The sequence below is a fragment of the Carettochelys insculpta genome, chromosome 8, assembly GCF_033958435.1.
Source record: "Carettochelys insculpta isolate YL-2023 chromosome 8, ASM3395843v1, whole genome shotgun sequence".
Classification (NCBI taxonomy): Eukaryota; Metazoa; Chordata; order Testudines; family Carettochelyidae; genus Carettochelys; species Carettochelys insculpta.
In genome coordinates this window covers 33,895,121-33,918,338 of record NC_134144.1, presented here as the reverse complement: position 1 = coordinate 33,918,338, position 23,218 = coordinate 33,895,121, and the positions used below count along the sequence as shown (strand labels likewise).

Here is a 23,218-nt window from a genome sequence, read left to right as displayed (position 1 = left end):
TTGGGGAGGGCCATCCTACACCTCATGATTGACAAACCAACAACAAGCAGTCCTGTACCACCCTACAGACTAACAAATTTATTGGAGCATAAGCTTTCATGGGTAAAACTAAGCCCATGACCTAATAAATCTGTTAGTCTCCAAGGTGCTATATAACTGCTTGTTTGTGAAGCTACAAACCAACATGGCTACTCCTCCAAGACTACATCAACACCACTTTGTTCCCAAAAGGTATAAACCGTGAAGATCCACCGATCAGTAATAAGCATTCATGCATAAGGTCTGTGCTTTTTTGTGCTGGTACATGCCAGCATGGTGTACTGACACCTTTTTTCAGAGACCTCCCCACTCCCTCAGCTGGGGGGGGGGTGAGTATTGGCACTTCCCTCTTTTTTTAAATAATAATAATAAAAAAAGCAAGCACTGCATATGACGATATAACATTCTTATTTCTGACCCCTTTCCTGGTGCCCTTCAACAGGTCCACGAAAATTACACCTTCTGCAATAAACATTGGTTGTTTTTGTTGGCAGCCTTTTTACCTATGTCCCACGTGAAAAGGCCAACAAAAGACACCCAGCAATTAGCTAATACTATTTAATGAGCCATTCAGAAAGGAGCGCTGAGAGAAGCCAAATTAGTACCAAATATGAAAATATGCAAATACATTTTCATCTTTCATATTTAATATATAACATAATTACTTTTGCAGAAAGTCCAAGAATTACATGAACCCCACCTCTTTAGGCTCAAGGGCCCAGCAGACAACTACAGTTTGAAACTCCTAAATCCAGCAGTCTCTGGTCTGGAAAAATCCTGGTCCAGACGAGAGATGTCACCAAATCAAAGAGCAGAGCAGGAGGCTGCAGCCCACGTCCTCCGGCAGCCCTTGGGGGGAAGGCTGCAGCAGAGCCTGCCTGCCCCCAGCAATACCTATGGGAGGGCAGGCATGCAGGGCTGGGGCTGACGGCCGCCAGAACCTACGGGGCCAGAGCCAGAGCTGCCCTTCTCTCACAGTCCCACAAGGGTGGGGCTGGAGCTGGAGGCGGCTTTTGCCTGTGGAGATGAAGCCAGCTGTCCCCTGCAGCCCCACAGCCAGATTTCCCCTGCAGCCCCATGGAACCGAAGCTGGCTTTCCCCTTCAGTCCCACAGGGCCACAACCGACTTTTCCCTGCAGCCCTGTGGAGCTGGGGCCAGCTGCACTGGGCTGGAGCTGCATCCCCAGCTGGGCTTGAGCCAACTTCTCCTGGCAGCCTCAGGGCAGAAGGCAGGGGAACAGCCCAGAGGCAGTGGGAGGGGTGGCAGCTTGAGTGCCATGGCAAATTCTGGTCCAGCAAATTCTCTTGTCTGGGACCAGTCAGGTCCTGACCATGCTGGGCCAGTGAAGTGGAACCTGTAGCTAGCAGCTAAGCTAATCCCTTTGGTTAGGCAGAACAAACGTGATAAAATATGTCAATTGGTATCTTTAAAAGGGAATTCTTCTACCTAACAAGAAAAAATCCAGCAGGCAGCAAATTGCACATGTAGGCTGAAAGCTTCCGTTTGTGTGAATCCATGCAAAATTTGGAGCAATAAAGGTAGAGCAGAGCAAAAAGTAGGAGCCTCTATCTGACTGCTCAAAAACATTGATCATAATAGTTGAAGAGTTCAAAATGTGCAAAGGGCATTTCCTAAAGGATAGTGACAACCTCCTGCTCAGAGAGGTTGAGTCAGGGGAAGGAGATGTCCAGTTTTATGAACAGACTAACACTCTGAAGATCAAAAGGATCAGACTGGTGGGGAGAAGGGTGATGCAATAGAAAAAATTATAAAAATAGGACTTCATGACTTTAAAAGAACACACCTATAAGACTCATTGTTCAGAGCTTCATCTTCTGTTTACAGGTTATTAACTCAGCATTCTTTGCATTACTCACAGTATTTGTGTTATCAATATTGTTTAAAGGGCAAGTTTTAAGGACTCAAGTGCCTTTCCTATATTTTAATAATGGAAACCAGAAACCATCTGGATTTGCTAAGTCAACATACTACTGGACTGCAACATTGTTTGAGATTCTTAGATCTTTTCTACAATATCAAGTTCTGTCAACTAAAATTATGAAACCCAAAAGCTGGCCTGTCTCCAGCATGCATTAGGGCATTCAACTCCCCACCTCTCTCCCTCACCCAGTTTCCCGCCTGCAGCTGTGTGGTGCCCCCCAATACCATGGGGCTCCACGCAGCTGCGCACTTCCCATGTTACTAGGGACAGCCCTGGAAGTCATTTGGAGGTGAGAGGGGGATGTCTAATCTTTGGGTGAGTTTTGTACCGCAGTGTATACCACATTATAAATCTTCCATACACCATAAACATTTCTCGTTTTAGGCAAGATTTCGCACAGCACTAACACTTTTGATTTTTTTTTAAAATAATATTTATGGAGAGATTATTGTGCTCAATTAGCATTAGCTAGGTACCTCTGGAGAATTAAGTACCTTTAAGTACAGCCCAAGCAGCAGCAAAAATTCCACATTCTGCCTGCTAATATGCCTTGACACAGACTTAAGAGGGCTCACTTGTGTGCATGGCATGTTAGTCTGGCCAATTTATTTCTCCGTTTCTCTGCAGACACTGCTAACACAGATGTGGGCATCTGCCCACTGAAAACCAAACTAAGAGCACCAATTCTTTGTGTGTAGATCAAAGAATAGAGGACAGACTGTAGCAACTTCTGTTCCCCACACACCTTGGGTAGATGTGAACTCACAAACTGCTGCCAAAAGACACTCTATCCGAGTCTCTGTTCCCAGAGCCATCCAGTCAACACATCTGAAGTCAAAAGCATGGCTCTGTACAAGTAAATGTTTGTTTGTTGACAACCGTTTTATACAGCCGAAGATTGCAGAGCGTAAAACAGCTCAAATTTAAAAGCACTTGTGCACATGCAGCAAATTTCTAGGACAGTGAAAAATTACGTTTAGCACAGAAGTTCACAAAAGCAAGAAAGCATAAGTAGTTTCTTACCTATGGGATAGCCCAGTGCAAAGTCATTGCTTTGCGTAGCAAAAATAGGAAATAGTCCTGCTTTGCTAAATCGACTTTCAGGACTGGCTACCAATAATGTTAAAATGCAGACTAAGAAAAATACAGAAGCTTTGGCAACCAGAATGCTGCAAAGGAAAGACCAGTTCACATTAGAAAAATTAAGTACCACCATGTTTTTGAATAGTAAAGCTGGGAGTGCAAAACGGGAGACAAAGTTTCCCAGTCCTTTGGCCTGAGTTGACGTGATGATGTTGGCTCTTCCAGCTATATATCCACAAAGTATGATGCCAAAGCATTGTAACAAGGCTGGGAAAAGTCTGCTTATCGACATGGAAGGAGAACTACTGGTTACATTGTATTTATAGTTCACATTTCCAGGAAGGGAATGTGACACATTGGCTGAAGAGGAAAGGTTCTTTGCAGTGAAGTCTGAGAAAGTATCCATCTTCTCTCAATGCTGGTTTTAAAAGAGCAGTTAGCAAGGTTCTGACCTGTAACATAAGAGAGACCAAAACAGTGTTATTCAACTTCTGAGTGGGTGTGCACCTCACTGATTATTTTAAAATGTACTTCCAAGTCCCTCCCACAAGCATTTCTATCTGCCATCAGGCCAGTCATAGTCACTCCTGAGAGAGACAGAGAAACATAACTGAAAAAAACAGAAATCTTTAAAAATCGTTTGGGTGGGTCCCAAATATACATTCTTTCCTCCTTAGCTATTTCTCACTTCTGCTGACAGTGGCTAGTACACACACGTCACCAAGAACACAGCTGTACAAGTGGTACAAATACTGAAATCCACTTGAGTTCTAGCTTTAATTCGAGTATAATGTCAAATGAAACATTAAAGCTCAATGTAACTCATGAGCTGAAACAAACAACATCTGTTGGCATGGAAAGTGACAGGACTTGAATTTCTGCTGTATTCTCTGGAATCTAAAATTCATTTAAAACAAAATAAAGGCACTTTTAGCTCTTCTGACTTAAAGAAAAATAAATCACCATACAAAGTAAAGCTAATGCATTTGTCTTGTTGGGCCAGAACTGAAAACTAGTTTCAGCTAACATGACCAGATCAACCAGTATACACAACATTGTTTTCAAATAAATTATGTCTCATGTATATTAAACAGGCAGCAGCATTTTAGCTAAAATGATATTTAATAGTTTTCTTTTAGAAACTGTTTTCGAACATCATGAACAATGAATGTGAGCACAGTCAGAAAAATGGAATTTTCATATATACTAAATGCTAATCAAGTCAGGAGATCCTCTTGCAAAGCCATTGGAAGCTGTGGTGTAAAAAGAACTCTGTTACAATCCATGCAGCTGGGTACTATATATGTTACAACTCATAATCCTCTTGTAATGAGGCCAGGGGACAAATATCACATTCAGGAGTGTCACAGGTGGGACTGTCACATGGCAACCCGGTTCGGGGCCATGCATGATAACACAAGCGCCTCCTGGCTTAGACCACAAATTTTGGCAGCTTATTTGCAGCGGGGTAGCCTGTGCCATCGAGTTGACTCCAGTATCTAAAAAGTTAAATAAAAATAAACTCAGAATTTGCCAGTCTGCACAGTTAAATAAACAAAACTCTTCAAATACAAGCACTTAGATGCAGTGCTCGAAAGCTAGGCCCTGAGGTTCTGGGCTAGCAGAGCTCCTCCTCCGACCCAGTCTCATTCAAAATGTGTTCCCCAGGCACAGAGGAAAAAGGGCAAGCCTTTACTAGCCTGCTGGATTCTGACTGGTGAATGCTTCCTCCCAGCCATTCTAGGCCACTGGGGGACTATGTCTTGTCAGCAGTCTGGACTTATCGAACAGGGGATGTCAGGCTCCAGTGCCCCTTACTCTGGACAATAACAGACTGATAGACCCAGCAGAGGATCTCATCACTAAATTATAGTTGTAGTGTAGCCCATGGGCGTGCGCAGGAGAGAGGTAAGAGGGGAGAGAGTCTGCTTAAGGCTTTCCTGATGCAGGCTACCTTCCTGTCAAACCTGACATCCAAACTATTTCAGACAAGGAATTACAAGCAGCTTCATATCCAATGCCTGCTCCCAAGTTCCCCAGTCAAATTTTATTGTTACACAGCCTGTTTATATAATTTTAAAAGATTCGCCTCCTCCCATCTCTGATGCTACTACCAAGACACCAATACAAACGGGCAAATGACTGATTGCTGAGGAAGCAGCAACTAAACACAGAGTGCTGTCAAATGCAGAGTGAACAATCTGATTCAGTCTAATATTATTTGCTCATTGTTGCTTGTGACTGACGGTTGCTAACATTTTTAGACAAAGTTGTGACTTAAGTTGATGTGCCTCTTTCATTGCACATCAAATACCTCCCCCCCCATCCTCCAGTGCGCCATCTCACTGCTGACTACAGAGCCAGAAAATCATGTGGGTGTAGGTACCCAGTACACGTCTTGATGCTCTATTCATTTGAAAGGACAAATGACATCATTTGATCAAAAGCATGCACGTTCGGAATGTACAAAAGGGACAAACAGTCTTTCAGTTACTCAGACAGCTGAAGTGTTTTCTAAAAATTGGCTGATGGTAACGTGGCTTCCAATACGATCAAGCGTAGGGCTTCCTGTCCAACAGCAGGGAACGCACAGCTCCCTTTAATACAGTAATATACAGCTTTTGGTGTGAGGTGCTCTTTCTTTGCAATGTTTTACAGCATTAAAATGCCTCCTCCATTTCCTACTGGCTGTATTTTCTGCCTGACCTCTGGAACATTTTGGAATGGATGGGAAACTTACCAACTTGCTAATTTAAAAATAAAGAGAGATGTAGTTCTGTATTTCATTAAAAACAAAGAAGAAAGACCAATCACCCTTCTGAGCTAATTGTCCTTCCTAACTGACCGGCTTTCTGCATCTTTCACCTACTCAAGCACTCAAAACAAAGTGTTACTTTTATCGTCAGATGTGGTGGTGACTGCTTGGATAACAGATCTGAGTAAGTACCTATAAAGGAACCATCTTTAAAAAAAAAATGGGGAACTTTGTTAAGTACTAACTAACAGTGGAAACCACCACTCAAGGGCTAGACCAGAAAGGTAAGTCTGAGCAGCAGATGGGCCACACTGGCCAAGGGGTTTCCCTGAATACTGAAAACCACAGAAGCAGGCCAGTGACTAGGGCAAGGCAGCTGTGTGAGAGAGAGACAGAAGGGAAGCACCGTATCAGAAAGTGAAGTAACTAAGAATGCAGCTCCAGAAAGCCCTGCAAGCACAGCCCTTTAAAAAAAAAGTCTAGAAATGGAACATTTTGGGTTGAGTAGGGGCAAAAGGGGCTTAGAACTATGAGCAAAGAAACTTTCTCGTGCTGTTTGATTCCTCCTGTGATCACAGAAGCAGGATTTTGTATGTTCTTGGTAAGCAAACAGATTTGCATCCAAGATGTGCATGACTCCATCATTGATTTCACCTTCTAACTGAAACCAGCCACCAGACTCTGAACTTCCACAGAGGGTTCACGTAAAAGAGGATAACAATTTTTCCTTCTAGAACAACCAGATCAGAAGCACTAGAATAGACACAACACAGGCATTTTTATCTTAGACAACACTGTGGAAAAAAGATATAGATATCAGTGGATAGTCTGCACTTGCACTCCCACTGACAAGCACTGGTGATGTTGCACTGATGCTAAAGCTAGAAGGGAGATTTTTAAGAAAAATGCTAGAATACACAAGGCCACAGAGATTGTTTTTCCCCTTGGCCCAGTTTCAGTCTCAGATGAAGATGACCTTTCTAATTTCCTCCGTTGCTAAAGAAGAATGGCCAAGAGAAAGTCACAAATTTGTTATGTGGGTTTTTTTAAAATTTAAAATTAAAAAAAAAAAAAAAAAAAAAAAAAAAAAAGCAGTTAACAGTTTGTTTCTACCCAGTTACAAAGAAAACCTTCTTGCCTTTGGTTGCACGGTCGCCAGTGTGACATCTGCTCTAGTCCTGACAGTGGTAGAACTCTTCTTCAATGTGATGGCACCCTAAAACTGTCAAAGCTTTGTTTGGCTCATTTAATAGTCTAACTTTTTAAAGAAAATTTTCCTAACCCAACTAAATGATAAAACATGTTACACCATTAATCCAGAGTAATGGTGTAGGCCAGTGTTCTCAGAGTGAGCACCTCCCCTGACCATAGTAGTTATATTTCATATTGTACGGGCATTTAGAATGCAAGTTCTTTGGGACACAAACTCAGTATTTGACATCCTTCCCCATCTTGCAGCATTGTGAACGTTTAAGACACTTGATCAACTGGAAGGAAAATGGCCTATTTTTAGGTCAACCAATCCATCTCTGTCCAATACAGTCTTGTGTCAACTCTTTTGTAAATCACCCAGGAAACACAGATTCAGCACTTCTCTGGAGAGAATGCAACATATGTCACTATCGTTGGTTCCTGACGATCTACCTACAGTAAACTCTTTCACATCCAGCGGCCCTGGGACCTGGAGGTCACCAGATATTCAAATATTCTGAGTAATAGAGAGGTACACCTAACAGTGCATAACACTAAAGAAAAACAACACTAGATAGTAAGAAAAACAAAAATGTATGCAGAGTACTTTATTTACTAACAGTAGTCCTGTACACTAAACTAATACTGTATTTGCATGTTTTTATTCAAACTTATTTTTACTACACTATACTTACAGAAAACATAACTAAAATTCATTTGTGGTTAAAATGCCAGTTATATGGATGTTCTGGATGATAGAATGCCAGACATGAAAGTGTTTACTGTAAATTTAGCCCCATTACTCCAAGTTATGTCCTTGCAATAGGGTCTTCAAATCCCATACAGAGCATAGAAATGGGTGCGAGGAGAAAGTCTTCAGCATGATCACACTCCAAAACAACTGCCAGAGCTGCCAATCATAGAGACAGATACCCACAGCTGCAACCAACCAAGGAAAGAAAGGCCTGAGGGTAGAACAGAGAGATGGAGAAGGAGGCGGCAGAAAAGCCTGAGACAGCAAAGACTGGAGTAAGGGAATGTTGAAGTGGGGTGCTTATTTTGAAGCTGTCCCCATCTTCACTGTCAATCTGAAAATCACCATTTGTTTGCAATGGGCACCATTGTGTTAATAAGGTGCTGAATATGCATGTCAGTGCCTCATTAGCTTGCTTCAAATTGCCTCATTACCATGGCCCCTCCAACCAGCCCATGGTAGTGTAACAGCAGCCTTAGGCTCTTTTGGCATTGCTGCTTCCCTTGTTTTCCCTTCCAATGAACACGCGTCTGACTATTTCCCACTAATTTATGAGTGGATCCTACTCTTGCAAGGTAGAGTTTTAGTGCCCTTTGAACAGCTCAGCATGCAGCACAGGATCAACCCAATAATTGATTCTCAAGTCTTCCTTCTGCCCTCAAACAGCCCCAAGCTGGACACTATTGCATAACCACCACCCTGTTAGATAAGGGTGTATATTTGGCCTCGCAGGTAGTAAATGAATATGAAGCAGAGTTAGACTGTCTCTATACAGAATCACAGGGCTGGAAGGGACCTCAGGAGGTCATCTAGTCCAGTCCCCTGCTTCAAGCAGGATCAACCCCCACTAAGTCATCCCAGCTAGGACCTAGACATAGTCAACCGCTGATGTGCAATTTTAGCTATGCAATTGGCATAGCTAAAATTGACTTATCAGTGGTTGACCGCTATGGCTGTCTACACAGAAGAAGGTCGACAGGAGCATTCCTCCCATCAGCCTTCCTTCACCCTCGCCGCTCGTGAGGAGTTTCGGGGTTGACTTTGACCCTGGAAAGCGCTGTTTCACAGATGAGTGAAAAAGTCCACAGAAGATAAACCCTGAAGTTCTTCTGCAGTAGCGTGGCTGTCGGCTTAGACAGGGCAGGCTCTCAGCAGCACTAAAAATCTGGCCTGCTTCCTGCCCCAGAGCTGTCTAGCAATAACCTCAGCATGAGCCACTTTCAGCCAAAGGCTCTGCTCTGATCCACAGCAGCAGTCTGCGTCCTCTGCCTTCCCCTGTAAGACCACATATACATTACAAAGCTTTCAGTGATAAACTAATTGGTTAGGACTGTGATTCTCCTCCAAGCACTGTTATGCTGGCAAGGCCCTAATGTAAATGTAGCAATACCAGCATGAAAATGCTTTTGCTGGCGTAGCTAATTTTGCTCAGGAAACTTGTATAAACTATCCCGTCAAACCATTTTTTGCCATCAAAACAAAAAGCAGTCAAGTAGCACTTTAAAGACTAGCAAAATGGTTTATTAGGTGAGCTTTCGTGGGACAGAAGTGGGTCTGTCCCACAAAAGCTCACCTAATAAACCATTTTGCTAGTCTTTAAAGTGCTACTTGACTGCTTTTTGTTTTGATAGTGTATAGACTAGCACGGCTTCCTCTTTGTTACTATTCAACATTTTTTGCCAGTATAAGTTTTGTCTACAGCTGCGATGGGAGTGCGTGGGGAGAGAGGTGTGCCCATATAATTATACCAACAAACTTTTTCTAGCATAGATATGGCCCAATATACTTTATATGACTCTTTAGAGCAACAGATGTGAGCACCTCACACTCTTGAATATATCCATCTTAGCAACATCCTTGTGAGGTAGGGAAATACCATTATCCTCATTTTACAGATCAGGAACTGAGGCCAGGTTTATGCTTGCAAGGCCCTGCTGGCATAGCTTTCTTGTATAGCTATATATCTACAACCATATACTGTGCTGGCTAAGCTTTTCTACCATGGATCCAGCTTGTATCATCTACCTCCCCCATTATACTCCTTCATATGAAATAAGTTATCCCTGCAGTTTTATTAGTATAAATGCAGCTACACTTTGAGCTTCTCTTAGTACAACTGTCATTCACAAATCACACCCTTGACTGCATAGTTAGAGCATTTAAAGTTTGTAGTACAGACCTGGCCTCACCCTTTTCCTCCTTATTCCAGAAAAAGGAGGAAAAGCTAGTCACAGGTGCATCTATTCTGGTGGTACTACAAATCAGTTTATGACTCAAGACAGTGCTGCCTAAGCTGACAGTTGTGCTAAGGGCAGCTGGCTGCATCAGACTAGTTCCTCTGTCAGGCAAATGTTGTGGCCCCTGATTAATTCAACAACAAGAATACCCCTCCAGCACATTACTGACAATCCACAACTTATACTGGAACACGATCCCTCCCTCTCACAGGCCCTGGGTGACAGACCTGTTCTTTCTTATAGACAGCCACCCAACCTTAAGAAAATCCTCACTAGCAACCACACACTGTACCACAGAAATACTAACCCAGGAACCTAACCTTGTAACAAACCTCATTGCCAGGTCTGTACCCACATCTAACCTGGAAATGCCATCATGGGACCTAGCCACGCCAGGCACACCATTGGACCTTATACACCTGCACATCCACTAATGTGATATATGCCATCACTTGCCAGCAATGTGTCTATGCCATGTACATTGACCAAACTGGACTGTCCTTATGCCAACGGATGACTGGACATAAAGCGGACATCACGAATTGGAATACACATAAATCTGTAGAACACTTTAATCTCACAAGACATACTATTTTGGACCTTAGGGTAACAGTATTATTACGTAGAGATTTTTAACACCAGACTACAAAGAGGGGGACATCTGAATTGGAATTCATTTACAAGTTTGACACATAAAACCTTGGGCTCAATCAGGATCTCAATTATCTTAGGCATTACAAGGACAATTTCCCTACCTTTAATATTTGCAGGAATGGCAGCCATCCCACTTTACTTAATTTACTCTTCCCAGAGGCCCTCTTAATGATAGGTGACTCTCCAACTTTTTTCCTCTCTCCTTCCTTCTTCTTCCTCCCTTCCTGTTTATACTTCCCTGATTGGTTATTTCTACTCCAGAATCCGATAAGTGGGTCTTACTCACGAACGCTCATTACTTAATAGTTAGTCTTTAAGGTGCGACAGGATGGCTCGGGTTTGTTTGTTTGTTTTTTTTTTCTGTTTTTTGTGAAGCTACAGATTAACGTGGCTACCCCTCTGAGACTATTCAACAACAAGAGGCAGCACTAGTTTAGCGGTGGACTAAAAAGCAGCAGAGTGTAACCTAACATTGCATTTCATAAACCTAGCTCCAATACTATCTTAGTATCCTATCTGCAAAACTGAGAACAGCACTTACCTATTCCACAGGATTAGTTATTTGTAAAGCACTAAAATTTGTAAAACACAAACAAAACTCTCAACTGGCAACTCCCAAATGGCTGCTTTGATCAAAGTACTGTTTCTTGAGCACTCTTCTAAACACTGTTAAGTCTGTATCTTCACAAAACAAAAAAGCAGTCCTACAGGACTTTTAAAACCTAGCAGTATAATTTACTAGGTGATGAGCTTTCCTGGGACAGACCCACTTTTCTGTTTTCTCCAGAGCAGATCATATCATTTGCAGTATTAAGATGTCATGATTGTGATAAACACATTATAGTTCTGTTGGACAAACTCATTCAAGCAGAAGCCCTGAAGGAAAGGACAATATCCTCATGAAAGAGCTCTGCATCCCAGATACTTGCATCAGAGAAAGAATCTAATAAAAGGGTTTGTCTGCTTTTAAAATCATCGATTAAAAAAAATCACCAGAAAGGGGAAGTTAAAGCACCAAGGTGACACAATTACATTACTATAATTGGTGAGAAGTGATTGGTACAGACCCCATTCCTGTACATTAAGCAAAAACATTTCAATCCTGTCTTCTAGCCTGCGGAGGGTAAACAGAGAGCAATTTTGGGTAAATCACTGAAGAGAAAATTGGTATGACATTTAGTCAATTCCAAAAGTGTTTCAGGTTCTAACCTTCTTGGTCTCCCTTCATATAGCTTATGGTTTTAAAAACATATTTCCTATTTTTAAAATCCCTCCTCCCCACGCTCTGCTGCTATGTGAAAGCACCTAAATTCCACAGAAACAACTAAGAAAACTGACTATGTCAAATAGGCAATGAAATGAAGGCTCTGATCTACATACAAAGTGGTACTAATATAACCAAAACGCTTGGCTTCCCTGTAGAAAAGCCCTAACAATAATACACAGATGTGTTGCCACTTGCACATTGTAAAACAAGCTGGGAATCAAAAATATTCTCCCCTAGTTTCTTTTAGTTATAGTAAATTAATATTTTATTTGCAGAGGTGATCTTCAATACCACAAGTCTGTAAAAATTTTCCAAACAGATAGATGTGATTTTTAGATTCGGCATCCCTTTAAAACAACCCAAAAGAAACTCTGTGCCTCAGTTTCCCAATTTGGAAAATGAAATGAAACATGCACGATCACTCACTTTTATCAAAGACCTTTCACACACAGTGAAAAGCAAAGCCTAATTATTATTACTTCCATATTCATTTTGAGTGGCAATTATACTCCTTCGGTGTATGAGTAGCCACGTTTATGATTGGGAAATGCCTGCATCTGAGAAACACAAAATTGCACTGTGCTGCCTGATTACAGACAAGTCAAGAAAAAAGCTGGAAAGTGAAAAGGAAAGCTCAGAGGGAAATCTTAATTGTTTCATTTGATGGTGTGTTTAAACTTAATATATGTAAATATATTAGAGCTGAGATATACCCAGCAGACACTTCACCCTACCTAAAGTTTGACATGCATGGAAATAAGTGATGAAAAAAAAAAAACAACCAACTTAATGCTAGGCCCGATGAAACTCGGGATTCACCACCCAATAATCTGCCACTGACAAACTGTACCAGCAGTGTTGGGAATCACACGGAAAACACTCTGCAGCCAACATGGGAGTTTTGCAGCGAGATGATGTTTACCAATGCATAGGGTGCGTTGCTGAACTGCTTCAGGCGAAGATGAAAGGGTAAATGACACACACGGGCCATGCAATGACACAGATGCAAGCTACTGCAAAGCGCCTGGCGCAGCTACGGTTGCAGGTGTTAAGCAGCTAAAAATAAGTAAGGGCTCTCCTTGGTGGGGCTGGCGGAGCGCCCGGGAGGAGGAGCCAGCCTGCGCCTCTGCACGCGTGCACACACGCACGGTATCGCAGCCCGCCAGCAATGACACAGACAGGGTATCACACTGTCCGCGAATCACACACAACACACACACAGAGGGGGTATCACGCTGTCCGCCAGCAATGACTCACCCATACACACACACACACAGAGCGGGTATCACACTGCCCACTACCAATGATACACACACGGGGTATCGCACTGTCCGCCAGCAATGACTCTCACACACACACACACACACACACACGGAGCGGGTATGACACACACGCACAGGGTATCACACTGTGCGCCAGGAATCGCGCGCGCACACACACACACACACACACGGGGTATGACACCGCCCGCCACCAATCAATCGCACACGCACACACGCCGCGTCCAGCGCAGCTCTAGGTAAGGCCCCACTGGCAGCCCCCTGCACACGCTCCAGGCTCACCGGCCCCGCCCGCAGCAGCCTACCGGCTTCAGGAGCGCCCCCTGCGGCGCCGCTCCTCACAGCGGCCCCAAGGCCGGAGCGCCCATGCCGGCTCCAGAGCCCGGCCGCTGCCCCGGTCCTTCTCTGCTCTCCCAGGCGCCCTTCGCTGCCGCCGCCTGGCGCAGGACTTGGCCGCCGCGGGCCGGGGCTGGTCTCCCATAGAGTGGGAGAGGCGGCGCAGCGCTGCCGCCTCGGGCCCCTCGCGGCTCCCACGCGCGGCTGGGCCCGGCCCCGCGAGGAGGCGCCAAGCTAAGTGCCCGCCCTGTGGGGCGTGCAGCCAGGCGCTAGTCCCAGCCGCGGGAGGGGGGCGGGGCGCGCATCGCTGCGGAGCCCCCGGGGTCGCTGGTTGCCGGGGCGGCCCTCAAGATGGCGGCGTCCAGTGGGGTGGTGGTGCCCCGGGGACTCAAGGCCCCGGTCAGATGCAGCCGCTCGACCCCGCCCCTCTGGTGGTCACGCAGCGGCTCCCGGCTGGCAAAGCCCAGGTTCTTTGCCGTGGGGGCACAGACAGAGCTGCCCCCTCCTCTCTCACATGGGGGTGCCAGGGACTCACGCCCCAGTTCCTGGAGCCCCTGGGTCTGCCTGTGCTTAGCAGAGGTAGGGTTACAAACACCCCCTCACTTCTTATGAAGGGGCTTAGGAAAATGTGATCCCCTACCGGATTTCCTCAGTCTGGAAGCACAGAGGGATCAGCCTATCCCTACTTCTCTGGCAGGGGTGGAAGGGAGGTCCAACACGGACCCCTGCATTTTCTCATAGGCAACTGTAGAGGTAATACAAAAGCTGTGTGTCTATACTTACTGGAACATCTATTCATGGAGAGTGGATCTTCTGGGGTTTGATTTAGCACACCTACTGGGGACATGCTAAATCGAACGATCGGGCCTCTGCCATCAACCCTGGTACTTCTCTTTGTTGCGAGCAGTAAGGAAAGTCAACAGGAGAAACTGTCCCATCAATCTCCTGCTGTGTGGATGGCCAGAAGAAAACAATTGAGGATGTGTCAATTCCAGCTACACAACTATCATAGCTGGAATTGCATATGTTAAATGGACTTTTCGGCCCAGTGTAGACCTGCTCCAAGGCTTGCCAATGATGGGCAATGACCAACCCATCCTTTCCAGCATCCTCTCTCTAACAAGGGGAAAGTGGTCACAGAGAATGAGAAGGGAGCCTGAGAGCAGGGAGACAATTAGCCAGGGTCACTTTCATTTTTAGTAGAAATAGCACTGCTCACTGCCTCTTTCCTTTGGAGGAGTGAACGGTTTCTAAAGTCTCCTTATGCTGAAAGACTCCAGCCTAAAGAATTAGTTCTCTGCAGCATTTGGAATATCTTCTTGGGAGCATGACAGAGTAGGGAGTGAGCTGTCACATTTCTACATGAACAGGAGAAACATTTCACACTATGAACCAGATCTCAAGCACTCTTAGGCCCCAGATCTTTGGCACAAAATCTCTCGGGCCTATGAGTCTACAGAATCTGCGTATATAAAGGATTCATAAGATCGCAGGTGTTAGGAGACCCGGCTGTAAATCTTCAAACACTATCAGCAAGGCATAGAGGCAGAAGCTTTAAAAGTTAATTTGCTGCCTTTTTTTTAAAAAAAAAGATAAATTAGAACCACAAATTAAACATTATCCATATAATGCTCTACAACAGGGTTTCCCAAACTTTACATAGTTGGGACCCGGTTTTTTTCAGTGCCTTTTTTGCAGCCCAAAAATATAAACACATATAAAAACAAATGAAAACTGAATAAATTTTCACTGTTCATTATTTATTCACAATAGTACGCAGCAATAATTTGTATATTTTCTAAGGACCTTTTTTTTTTTTCTTTTTCTTTTCCCATGGGCCAGTACTGGGCCACGGACCACGCTTTGGGAAATGCTGCTCTACAGTATCAGAAAGAGCCAATCACAAGTAAAGAGAGATCAACTGAGAGGTGAAAGTTTTCTATATTTATTGTAATTTGTTCAGCACTTCCTCTGAGTTTTCTAATAATTTAGCTGGAGGTTGAGTTTCCAAACTGTTAATATGTAACCTGCCAGAACTGGCCTTATAGTTAATTATGCCCAACTTGATAACTTAAATTGAGTGTTTGAAATCAATAGTCAAAAGGGAATCAGGCTTTAAGTTGCCTCTCCTTCCTATTATAGAAAGGAGAAATCAGATTTTGACTTACCATTTTCTGCCTGTCTTGCTGGTGGGAGAGCAGGAAGGAACTGCATGTGCGGCTTCCGCTCTGCTCTCTCTGCCACCTGTCTGAAGGGGAACAACAACTGTAAGATGCTTACTTTGAATACCTTTTCTTTCAGTCTCTGTGTTTAGGACCTCCAATAGCTCAAAGCCCCAGTGAAGCTTAGTTACTGTTGTCTGAAGTCTGTCTTTGCAACACATGCCACTCCCCACCCCATCTGCTGGTTCTGCAGTTCCCATTGGCCAGCAACAATGCTTGCAGAGAGAATATGCTTCGAATTGTGTGGCCCTGCCTTTTCATGACAGCTAGAAGGTGGTTGAGTTGCTGCTTCAGGTAAGTGTCACCTAGCTCATGAGGCCCCCATGACCACTCTAAACCCCCACCCCAGCTCAACCCTAATCCCTCCCACCTGATGGTTTACACCCCCCAGACAGAGTCCTTACCATGCTGTGTGCCCTAATTCCCTTCTCAGGTCAAGACCCCCCTTCTGTCCTCCAAACACCTTGGTCTCAGCCTGGACCACCTTCTTACGCCACAAACTCTTGATTTGTGGCCCCATCCAAGAGTCCATAGTCCCAGCTAGAGTCCTCACACCCTGTGGGACCACATCTCCCAATGTTGTTTATATTCCTGGCCCTCTACACAATTTCCATACCGAGAGGTGGCCCTGAGCCTACAAAGTTTGCCCACACCAAGACTGTGTCTACATTTGCATTCTTCTTTCGAAAGAGACATGCAAATAAGGGAAATGGAAAATGGTGTAGATTTACATATCTAGCACCTCACGTGCATATGCTTTTGAAAGAGCTTCTTTCAAAAGAAGAAAAGCAGTGTAAACAGGGCTCTTTCAAAAGTAAACCTCATCTTGGAAAGAACCCCTCTCCCCTTTTTTTTTTTTTTGGGAAGAGTTCTTTTGAAGATGGGGTTTACTTTCAAAAGACCCATGTCTATGCTGCTTTTCTTTCAAAAGAATATGCAGATGAGGAACCGGATATGTAAATCTGCACTTCATTTGCATTTCAACGCAGGATCTGGTCCAAGTAGTAACTATTACAGGACCGCTTGGAAATAGTGACCATAATATAATAATGTTTAATATTCCTGTGTTGGGAAGAACACCGCAACAGTCCAACACTCTGGCATTTAATTTCAAAAAGGGGAATTATACAAAAGTGAGGAGGTTAGCTAAACAGAAATTAAAAGGTAGAGTAACTAAAGTAAAATCCCTACAGGCTGCATGGAAACTTTTCAAGGACACCATATTAGAGGCCCAACTTAAATGTATACCCCAAATTAAAAAACACAGTAAGAGACCTAAAAAAGAGCCACCGTGGCTTAACCACCATGTAAAAGAGGCAGTGAGAGATAAAAAGGCATCCTTTAAAAAGTGGAAGTCAAATCCTAGTGAGGAAAATAGAAAGGAACATAAACACTGCCAAATTAAGTGTAAAAATGTAATAAGAAAAGGCAAAAAAGATTCTGAGGAACGGTTAGCCATAAATTCAAAACACAAAAGGAAAATGTTTTTTAAGTACATTAGAAGCAGGAAGCCCGCTAAAAAAGCAGTGGGACCCCTGGACGATAGAGAGATAAAAAAGGAGCAATCAAGGAAGATAATGCCATTGCAGAGAAACTAAATGATTTCTTTGCTTCAGTCTTCGCGCCTGAGGATATTATAGAGGTTTCCAAATCTGAGCCGTCCTTTGTAGGTGACAAATCTGAAGAACTGTCCCAGATTGAAATGCCAGTAGAAGAGGTTTTGGAACTAATTGATAAGCTAAACAGTAACAAGTCTCCAGGACCAGACGGCATTCACCCAAGGGTTCTCAAAGAACTCAAATGTGCAATTGCAGAGCTATTAATGGTGGTTTGTAACCTATCCTTTAAATCAGCTTCGGTACCCAATGACTGGAAGACAGCTAATATAACGCCAGTATTTAAAAAGGGCTCTGGAGGAGACCCTGGCAATTACAGACCGGTAAGTCTAACGTCAGTACCGGGCAAATTAGTAGAAACAATAGCAAAGAATAAAATTGTTAGACACATAGAAGAACATGATTTGTTGGACAAAAGTCAGCATGGTTTCTGTAGAGGGAAGTCGTGTCTTACTAGTCATGAGAGTTCTTTGAAGGGGTTAACAAACATGCAGACAGGGGGATCCAGTGGACATAATATACTTAGATTTCCAGAAAGCCTTTGACAAGGTCCCTCACCAAAGGCTCTTATGTAAATTAGGTGGTCATGGGGTAGGAGGAAAGATCCTTTCATGGATTGGAAACTGGTTGAGAGAGACAGGAAACAAAGGGTTGGAATAAATGGTAAATTTTCACAATGGAGGCGGGTAACTAGTGGTGTTCCCCAAGGGTCAGTCCTGGGACCAATCCTGTTCAACTTGTTCATCAATGATCGAGAGAAAGGGGTCAGCAGTGAGGTAGCAAAGTTTGCAGATGATACCAAGCTGTTCAGGGTAGTCAAAACCAAAGTAGATTGTGAAGAACTTCAAAAAGATCTCAGCAAACTGAGTGATTGGGCAGCAAAATGGCAAATGAAATTTAATGTAGGTAAGTGTAAGGTAATGCACATTGGGAAAAATAACCCCAATTATACGTACAATATGATGGGGGCAAATTTAGATACAACAGATCAGGAAAGGGATCTTGGAATTATAGTGGATAGTTCTCTGAAAACATCCATGCAGTGTGCAGCGGCAGTCAGTAAAGCAAATAGGATGTTAGGAATTATTAAAAAAGGGATAGAGAATAAGACGAAGAATATCATACTTCCCCTATATAAAACTATGGTACGCCCACATCTTGAGTACTGTGTGCAGATGGTCTCCTCACCTCAAAAAAGATATACTGGCATTAGAAAAAGTTCAGAAAAAGGCAACTAAAATGATTAAGGGTTTGGAAAGTGTCCCATATGAGGAGAGGCTAGAGAGACTGGGACTTTTCAGTCTAGAAAAGAGAAGATTGAGGGGCGATATGATAGAGGTATATAAAATCATGAATGGTGTGGAGAAAGTGAATATTAGAAAGTTATTTACTTGTTCCCATAATATAAGAACTAGAGGACACCAAATGAAATTAATGGGTAGTAGGTTCAAAACTAATAAAAGAAAATTTTTCTTCACACAGTGCACAGTCAACCTGTGGAACTCCTTGCCGGAGGCAGCTGTGAAGGCCAGCACTCTTAACAGAGTTTGAAAAAGAGCTTGATAAATTTTTGGAGGTTAGGTCCATAAATGGCTATTAGCCAAGGGTAAAGTATGGTGCCCCTAGCCTTTAGTCAAAGGCTAGAGACAGATGGCAGGAGACAAATCGCTTGATCATTGTCTTCGGTTCACCTCCTCTGGGGCACCTGGCACTGGCCACTGTCGGCAGACCGGATACTGGGCTGGATGGACCTTTGGTCTGACCCAGTATGGCCATTCTTATGTTCAGTTTCCTTCATTTGCATGCCTCTTTCGAAAGCGCAGGGCTATTGTAGACACAGTCCAAGTGTGAGGGCTCACAATACAAGGAGCCTCTAAAAAGAGAGAAAACTTTATTTTATCAAACTTGGTTGATACATAAAGGAGATCAAGGAAAAGGTTTACTGTAAATGGACATTTTTTCTCCAAATATGACAAAGATATACACGTCTGGCTACACAAGTATCTTTTTCCACCTTTCCCCTTCACTAAGGCTACATCTACACTTAGTAAAAACTTTGAAATGGCCACGCTAATGGCCAAATCAAAGTATACTAATGAGGTGCTGAAATGCATATTCAGCGCCTCATTAGCATGCCAGCAGCAGCAACCCTTGGAAAGTGCCGCGGTTCGCTCCCGTGCGGCTCGTCTACACCGGGGTCCTTTTCCAAAGGAATAGGATATAGAAGAAATATGTGCTCATAGGAATAAGGGGATTTCAGTGTTGGTGGGGTCCTTCCAAAAAGGACCCCAGTGTAGACGAGCCGTGCTGGAGCGAACCGCGGCACTTTCGAAGTGACGTGGCCGCCGGCATGCTAATTAGGTGCTGAATATGCATTTCACCACCTCATTAGTATTCTTTGAAATGGCCATGCTAATGGCCAGATTGAAGTTTTTATTAAGTGTAGACATCGCCGAAGTGTTTATTAGTGACAGGACAGAGCTGAGGAAAAAAATTAGTTACACCTGTAAAATTTAGTATTTCTATGAGAAAATCTGCTATCAGTCTCACTCAGCATTTTGTTGGCTAGCTGCTAATGGTAAAATTCTGACTGTACTGTTGTAATTTTTAAATAAATGAATAAATCTCATTGCTGAGAAAAACAGAAAAATGTGAGGTCAAAGGTGGCAGTGTCATGAAGCAATCCCGCTAAGCTTACACTTGGCTTGGGACTTGTCCTACAAGTGACATAATGTATAGCATCCCTGTTGCTTGGTAATAGTCTGAAGCCTGCCATTTTTTTTTTTTTTATAGTCCAGCATGCTTAGCAATACAGAGCCTTTGTTACTGTTTTTCTTATGTTAGTGTGTTTTTTATTCTTTTGATCTGTACGTAGCTGGAATTGTGTGTTTTATTGAACAAGCCACTTTGTGCTTCATGTACGTTCTTCACATTATTGAATTTGCAGTCTTATGAACTAGTTTCTAGTGGATTGTCAGGAAGCTACATTTATATTGGCTTCCTTCTGTCATTTTCAAGAACCTTCACTGCATTTTTGTAGTACAGCAGAAGAAAAAGCCCAACAATTAATTATTTCATAATGAAAATTAAATTGTAGGACTTCACAGGACTTTGAGAGGTCATCTAGTCCTGTCCCCTGCACTCATGGCAGGACTGAGCACTAACATTTGTAAGTATATTTTATATATAGTCTTGATTAATTTTGTTAGATAAATAGAAAGTTTATCAAGCTTGTTTTCATTTATTCATATGAAAAAAAGATAACTTTCCCTATTAGTGGTTTAAAAAATTATATATCCCCTCTCATTTTCCAGAGAGCATGAAACTTTTGCTTTTATATATTCCATACCCTTTCTGTGAAGATAATAAATTCATTTTCTTTAGTGATATGGTGTTTCTTGCACTTGACATAGCTTAGGGATTGTCATAGTGTGGGTGTTTTTCTAGAGCATTGTAATCGGATGTACATCCCTCGATCCATGAAAGCGCTCCAATCCTGAATCTAGTACTTCTGTTTTGGAAGCAGGAAATCCTGGGCAAGGTGCTGGAGAGGCAGCTCTGGTCCCTCAGAAGGGCAAGGCTTCAGCTGGTAGGGGTGGAAAGGTTCAATAAATATTTCTTTTCTAGGTCTGGGGGGAAAATAGATGTAATCACATGATGTTATAAGGACATTCAGTTCCACTAGTATCTTGGACAATATTAAAAACAGCTTTAATACTTAAATGTTTAAAAAAAAAAATCAGTGAATCCAGACAGACAATCTTCATCCAAAAGCTTTAGAAGAGCTGGCAGAAGAGCTTGCTCGACCATTAAATGCGGAGTTTCAATAAGTCTTAGAACACATGGGAAGTTCCTGAGGACCGGAAGAATATGAATGTGCCCATATTTTAAAAGGGTAAATGAGATGACCTGGGTAATAATTATAGGTGTCAGTGAAACATTGGCAATGGGCAAGATAGAGGAATAGCTGATACAGGACTTGATAGTGAAGAATTGAGAGAATAAGAATTTTTGACAGTCAGCATGGATTTAATGGAAATTAGATGCTGTCAAACCAAGTCTAGTTGATAAAAGATAGCAGTGTTGGTATGATAAAAGTTCTGTAAGGCATCTGATTTGGTAACAATTGATTAAAAACTTGATTGATTCAAAATTAAAATGGCACACACCCTTTAACTTAAGTCTAAATGATACATCTCAAAGGCTATGTCTACACTAGCCCCAAACTTCGAAATGGCCACGCAAATGGCCATTTGGAAGTTTACTAATGAAGCGTGAAATACATGTTCAGTGCTTCATTAGCACGCGGGCGGCTGCGGCACTTCAAAATTGACGCGCCTCGCCGCCGTGCGTCTCGTCCCGACAGGGCTCCTTTTTGAAAGGACCCCGCCTACTTTCCATGGGAATAAGGGGACTTGGAAATAGGCGGGGTCCTTTCAAAAAGGAGCCCCGTCGGGACGAGATGCGAGGCGCGTCAATTTCGAAGTGCCGCGGCCGCCCGCATGCTAATGAAGCGCTGAATATGTATTTCACGCTTCATTAGTAAACTTCCAAATGGCCATTTGCGTGGCCATTTCGAAGTTTGGGGCTAGTGTAGACACGGCCAAAGTGTAATCATCATTGAATGGACATGTTCTTAGTGGATACCACAGGGAGCTGTTCTTGATCATACACCAGACAATTTCAATGACCTGGAAGAAAATCACCCTAATAGCACTGAAAGTGTTTGGGTGACATAAAAACTGGGTGAGTGGTAAATAATGAAGAGGACACATCACCTCAGGATCAGAATTGTTGCTGATACTAATAAAGGGTACTGCCAGACACTAACCATGCGTTCCTTGATTAAATCCATAGGCCAAGCAATATTAACATAGAGGATTTGAACAGGTTTAAAGCCTCAATAATAAGCAGTTACTTCAGCCAAACAACAACAAATGTTAAGCAGTGATTAAGTACAAAGGATGAGACCCAACAGTACTCAAACCTATGCTTACTGGTTCATATTTGGTCAGCCAGGTGCTAGTGAGGAATTCTCTAAGAGCTCAACTTTTTCTATTCTGTAACCAACAAGTGGCATCATGCCAATAGCTAATTTTACTAGTTAAGGCTAATCCCTGTTTTTAAGATTGAAGCAGAGATTATTTGATTGGATTTCCTTTCTTTAAGTTTTTTTAAACAATATTTCTTCCTAACTGCTGACCAACATTCTTTTACTGAAGTTTGTGTATAAACGAGTGCAGCTTCAAGGTGACATCCTAATCTAAACTTACTACTGGGTCAACATGCATAATCCTTCTTGATTGTTCTAACTAGTTAGAACCACCTGTGATAATTGAAGGCCCCTCTTTCCTTATCAGCCACATTCTGAGCTCAGCATCTTTACAACTTCTCTCCAGTCACATTTTATTTTCTAACTTTTAAGCATGTTATTTCTGAGGCCTCCCCTTTATTTGCTTATTTAATCCTACAGGTATTGTGAAAAACAGAGGTGCATTGGTGTTTCATTGACTCATCAGCAACTTCTGTTAAGCCTGACAAACTCATTACACCTATCACCTTGCTGTCATGAAATCAATCTATAAAGAAAATTGTGGGATTGTCAAATGGAAGCCGGTGACATCCTGGTCATTAAATAGAGGAATATATTTATTACATGATGAGAAATTATGGCTACTTAACAGATGTGCTTTAAAGTCTGTTTCCAAACTAAGAGAGGAGAAAGAGATAGTCTTCTAGACAAGAGGAAGGATAATTATCCCCACGTCTCTAACGAGAATTCACCAAGCTAATGCCAGAGAAAATATCAAACCATTCATTTACATTAGAGATAAACAAAAG

At 42.9% G+C, this 23,218-nt stretch overlaps 1 protein-coding gene and 1 long non-coding RNA gene across 4 annotated transcripts in view; one reads left to right on the top strand and one right to left on the bottom strand.

The window, feature by feature from the left end:
* Positions 1–13,934, bottom strand: part of GPR155 (G protein-coupled receptor 155) — a 47,923-nt gene extending 33,989 nt beyond the window's left edge. The window contains exons 1-2 of one of the 2 annotated variants that reach the window (XM_075001556.1): positions 13,509–13,934; positions 3,006–3,517 (exon numbers count right to left, since the gene is read on the bottom strand). In XM_075001556.1, the coding sequence (XP_074857657.1) occupies positions 3,006–3,471 (466 nt within the window). In that variant the 5' untranslated portion in view covers positions 3,472–3,517; positions 13,509–13,934. The remainder of the gene's footprint in view (positions 1–3,005; positions 3,518–13,508) is intronic. The other variant, XM_075001554.1, reaches the window with a different exon arrangement.
* Positions 13,351–23,218, top strand: part of LOC142016995 (uncharacterized) — a 31,690-nt gene continuing 21,822 nt past the window's right edge. For both annotated transcript variants that reach the window (XR_012646422.1, XR_012646421.1), the window contains exons 1-4: positions 13,351–13,442; positions 15,382–15,467; positions 15,841–16,055; positions 20,475–20,546. This is a non-coding gene — a long non-coding RNA (uncharacterized LOC142016995). The remainder of the gene's footprint in view (positions 13,443–15,381; positions 15,468–15,840; positions 16,056–20,474; positions 20,547–23,218) is intronic.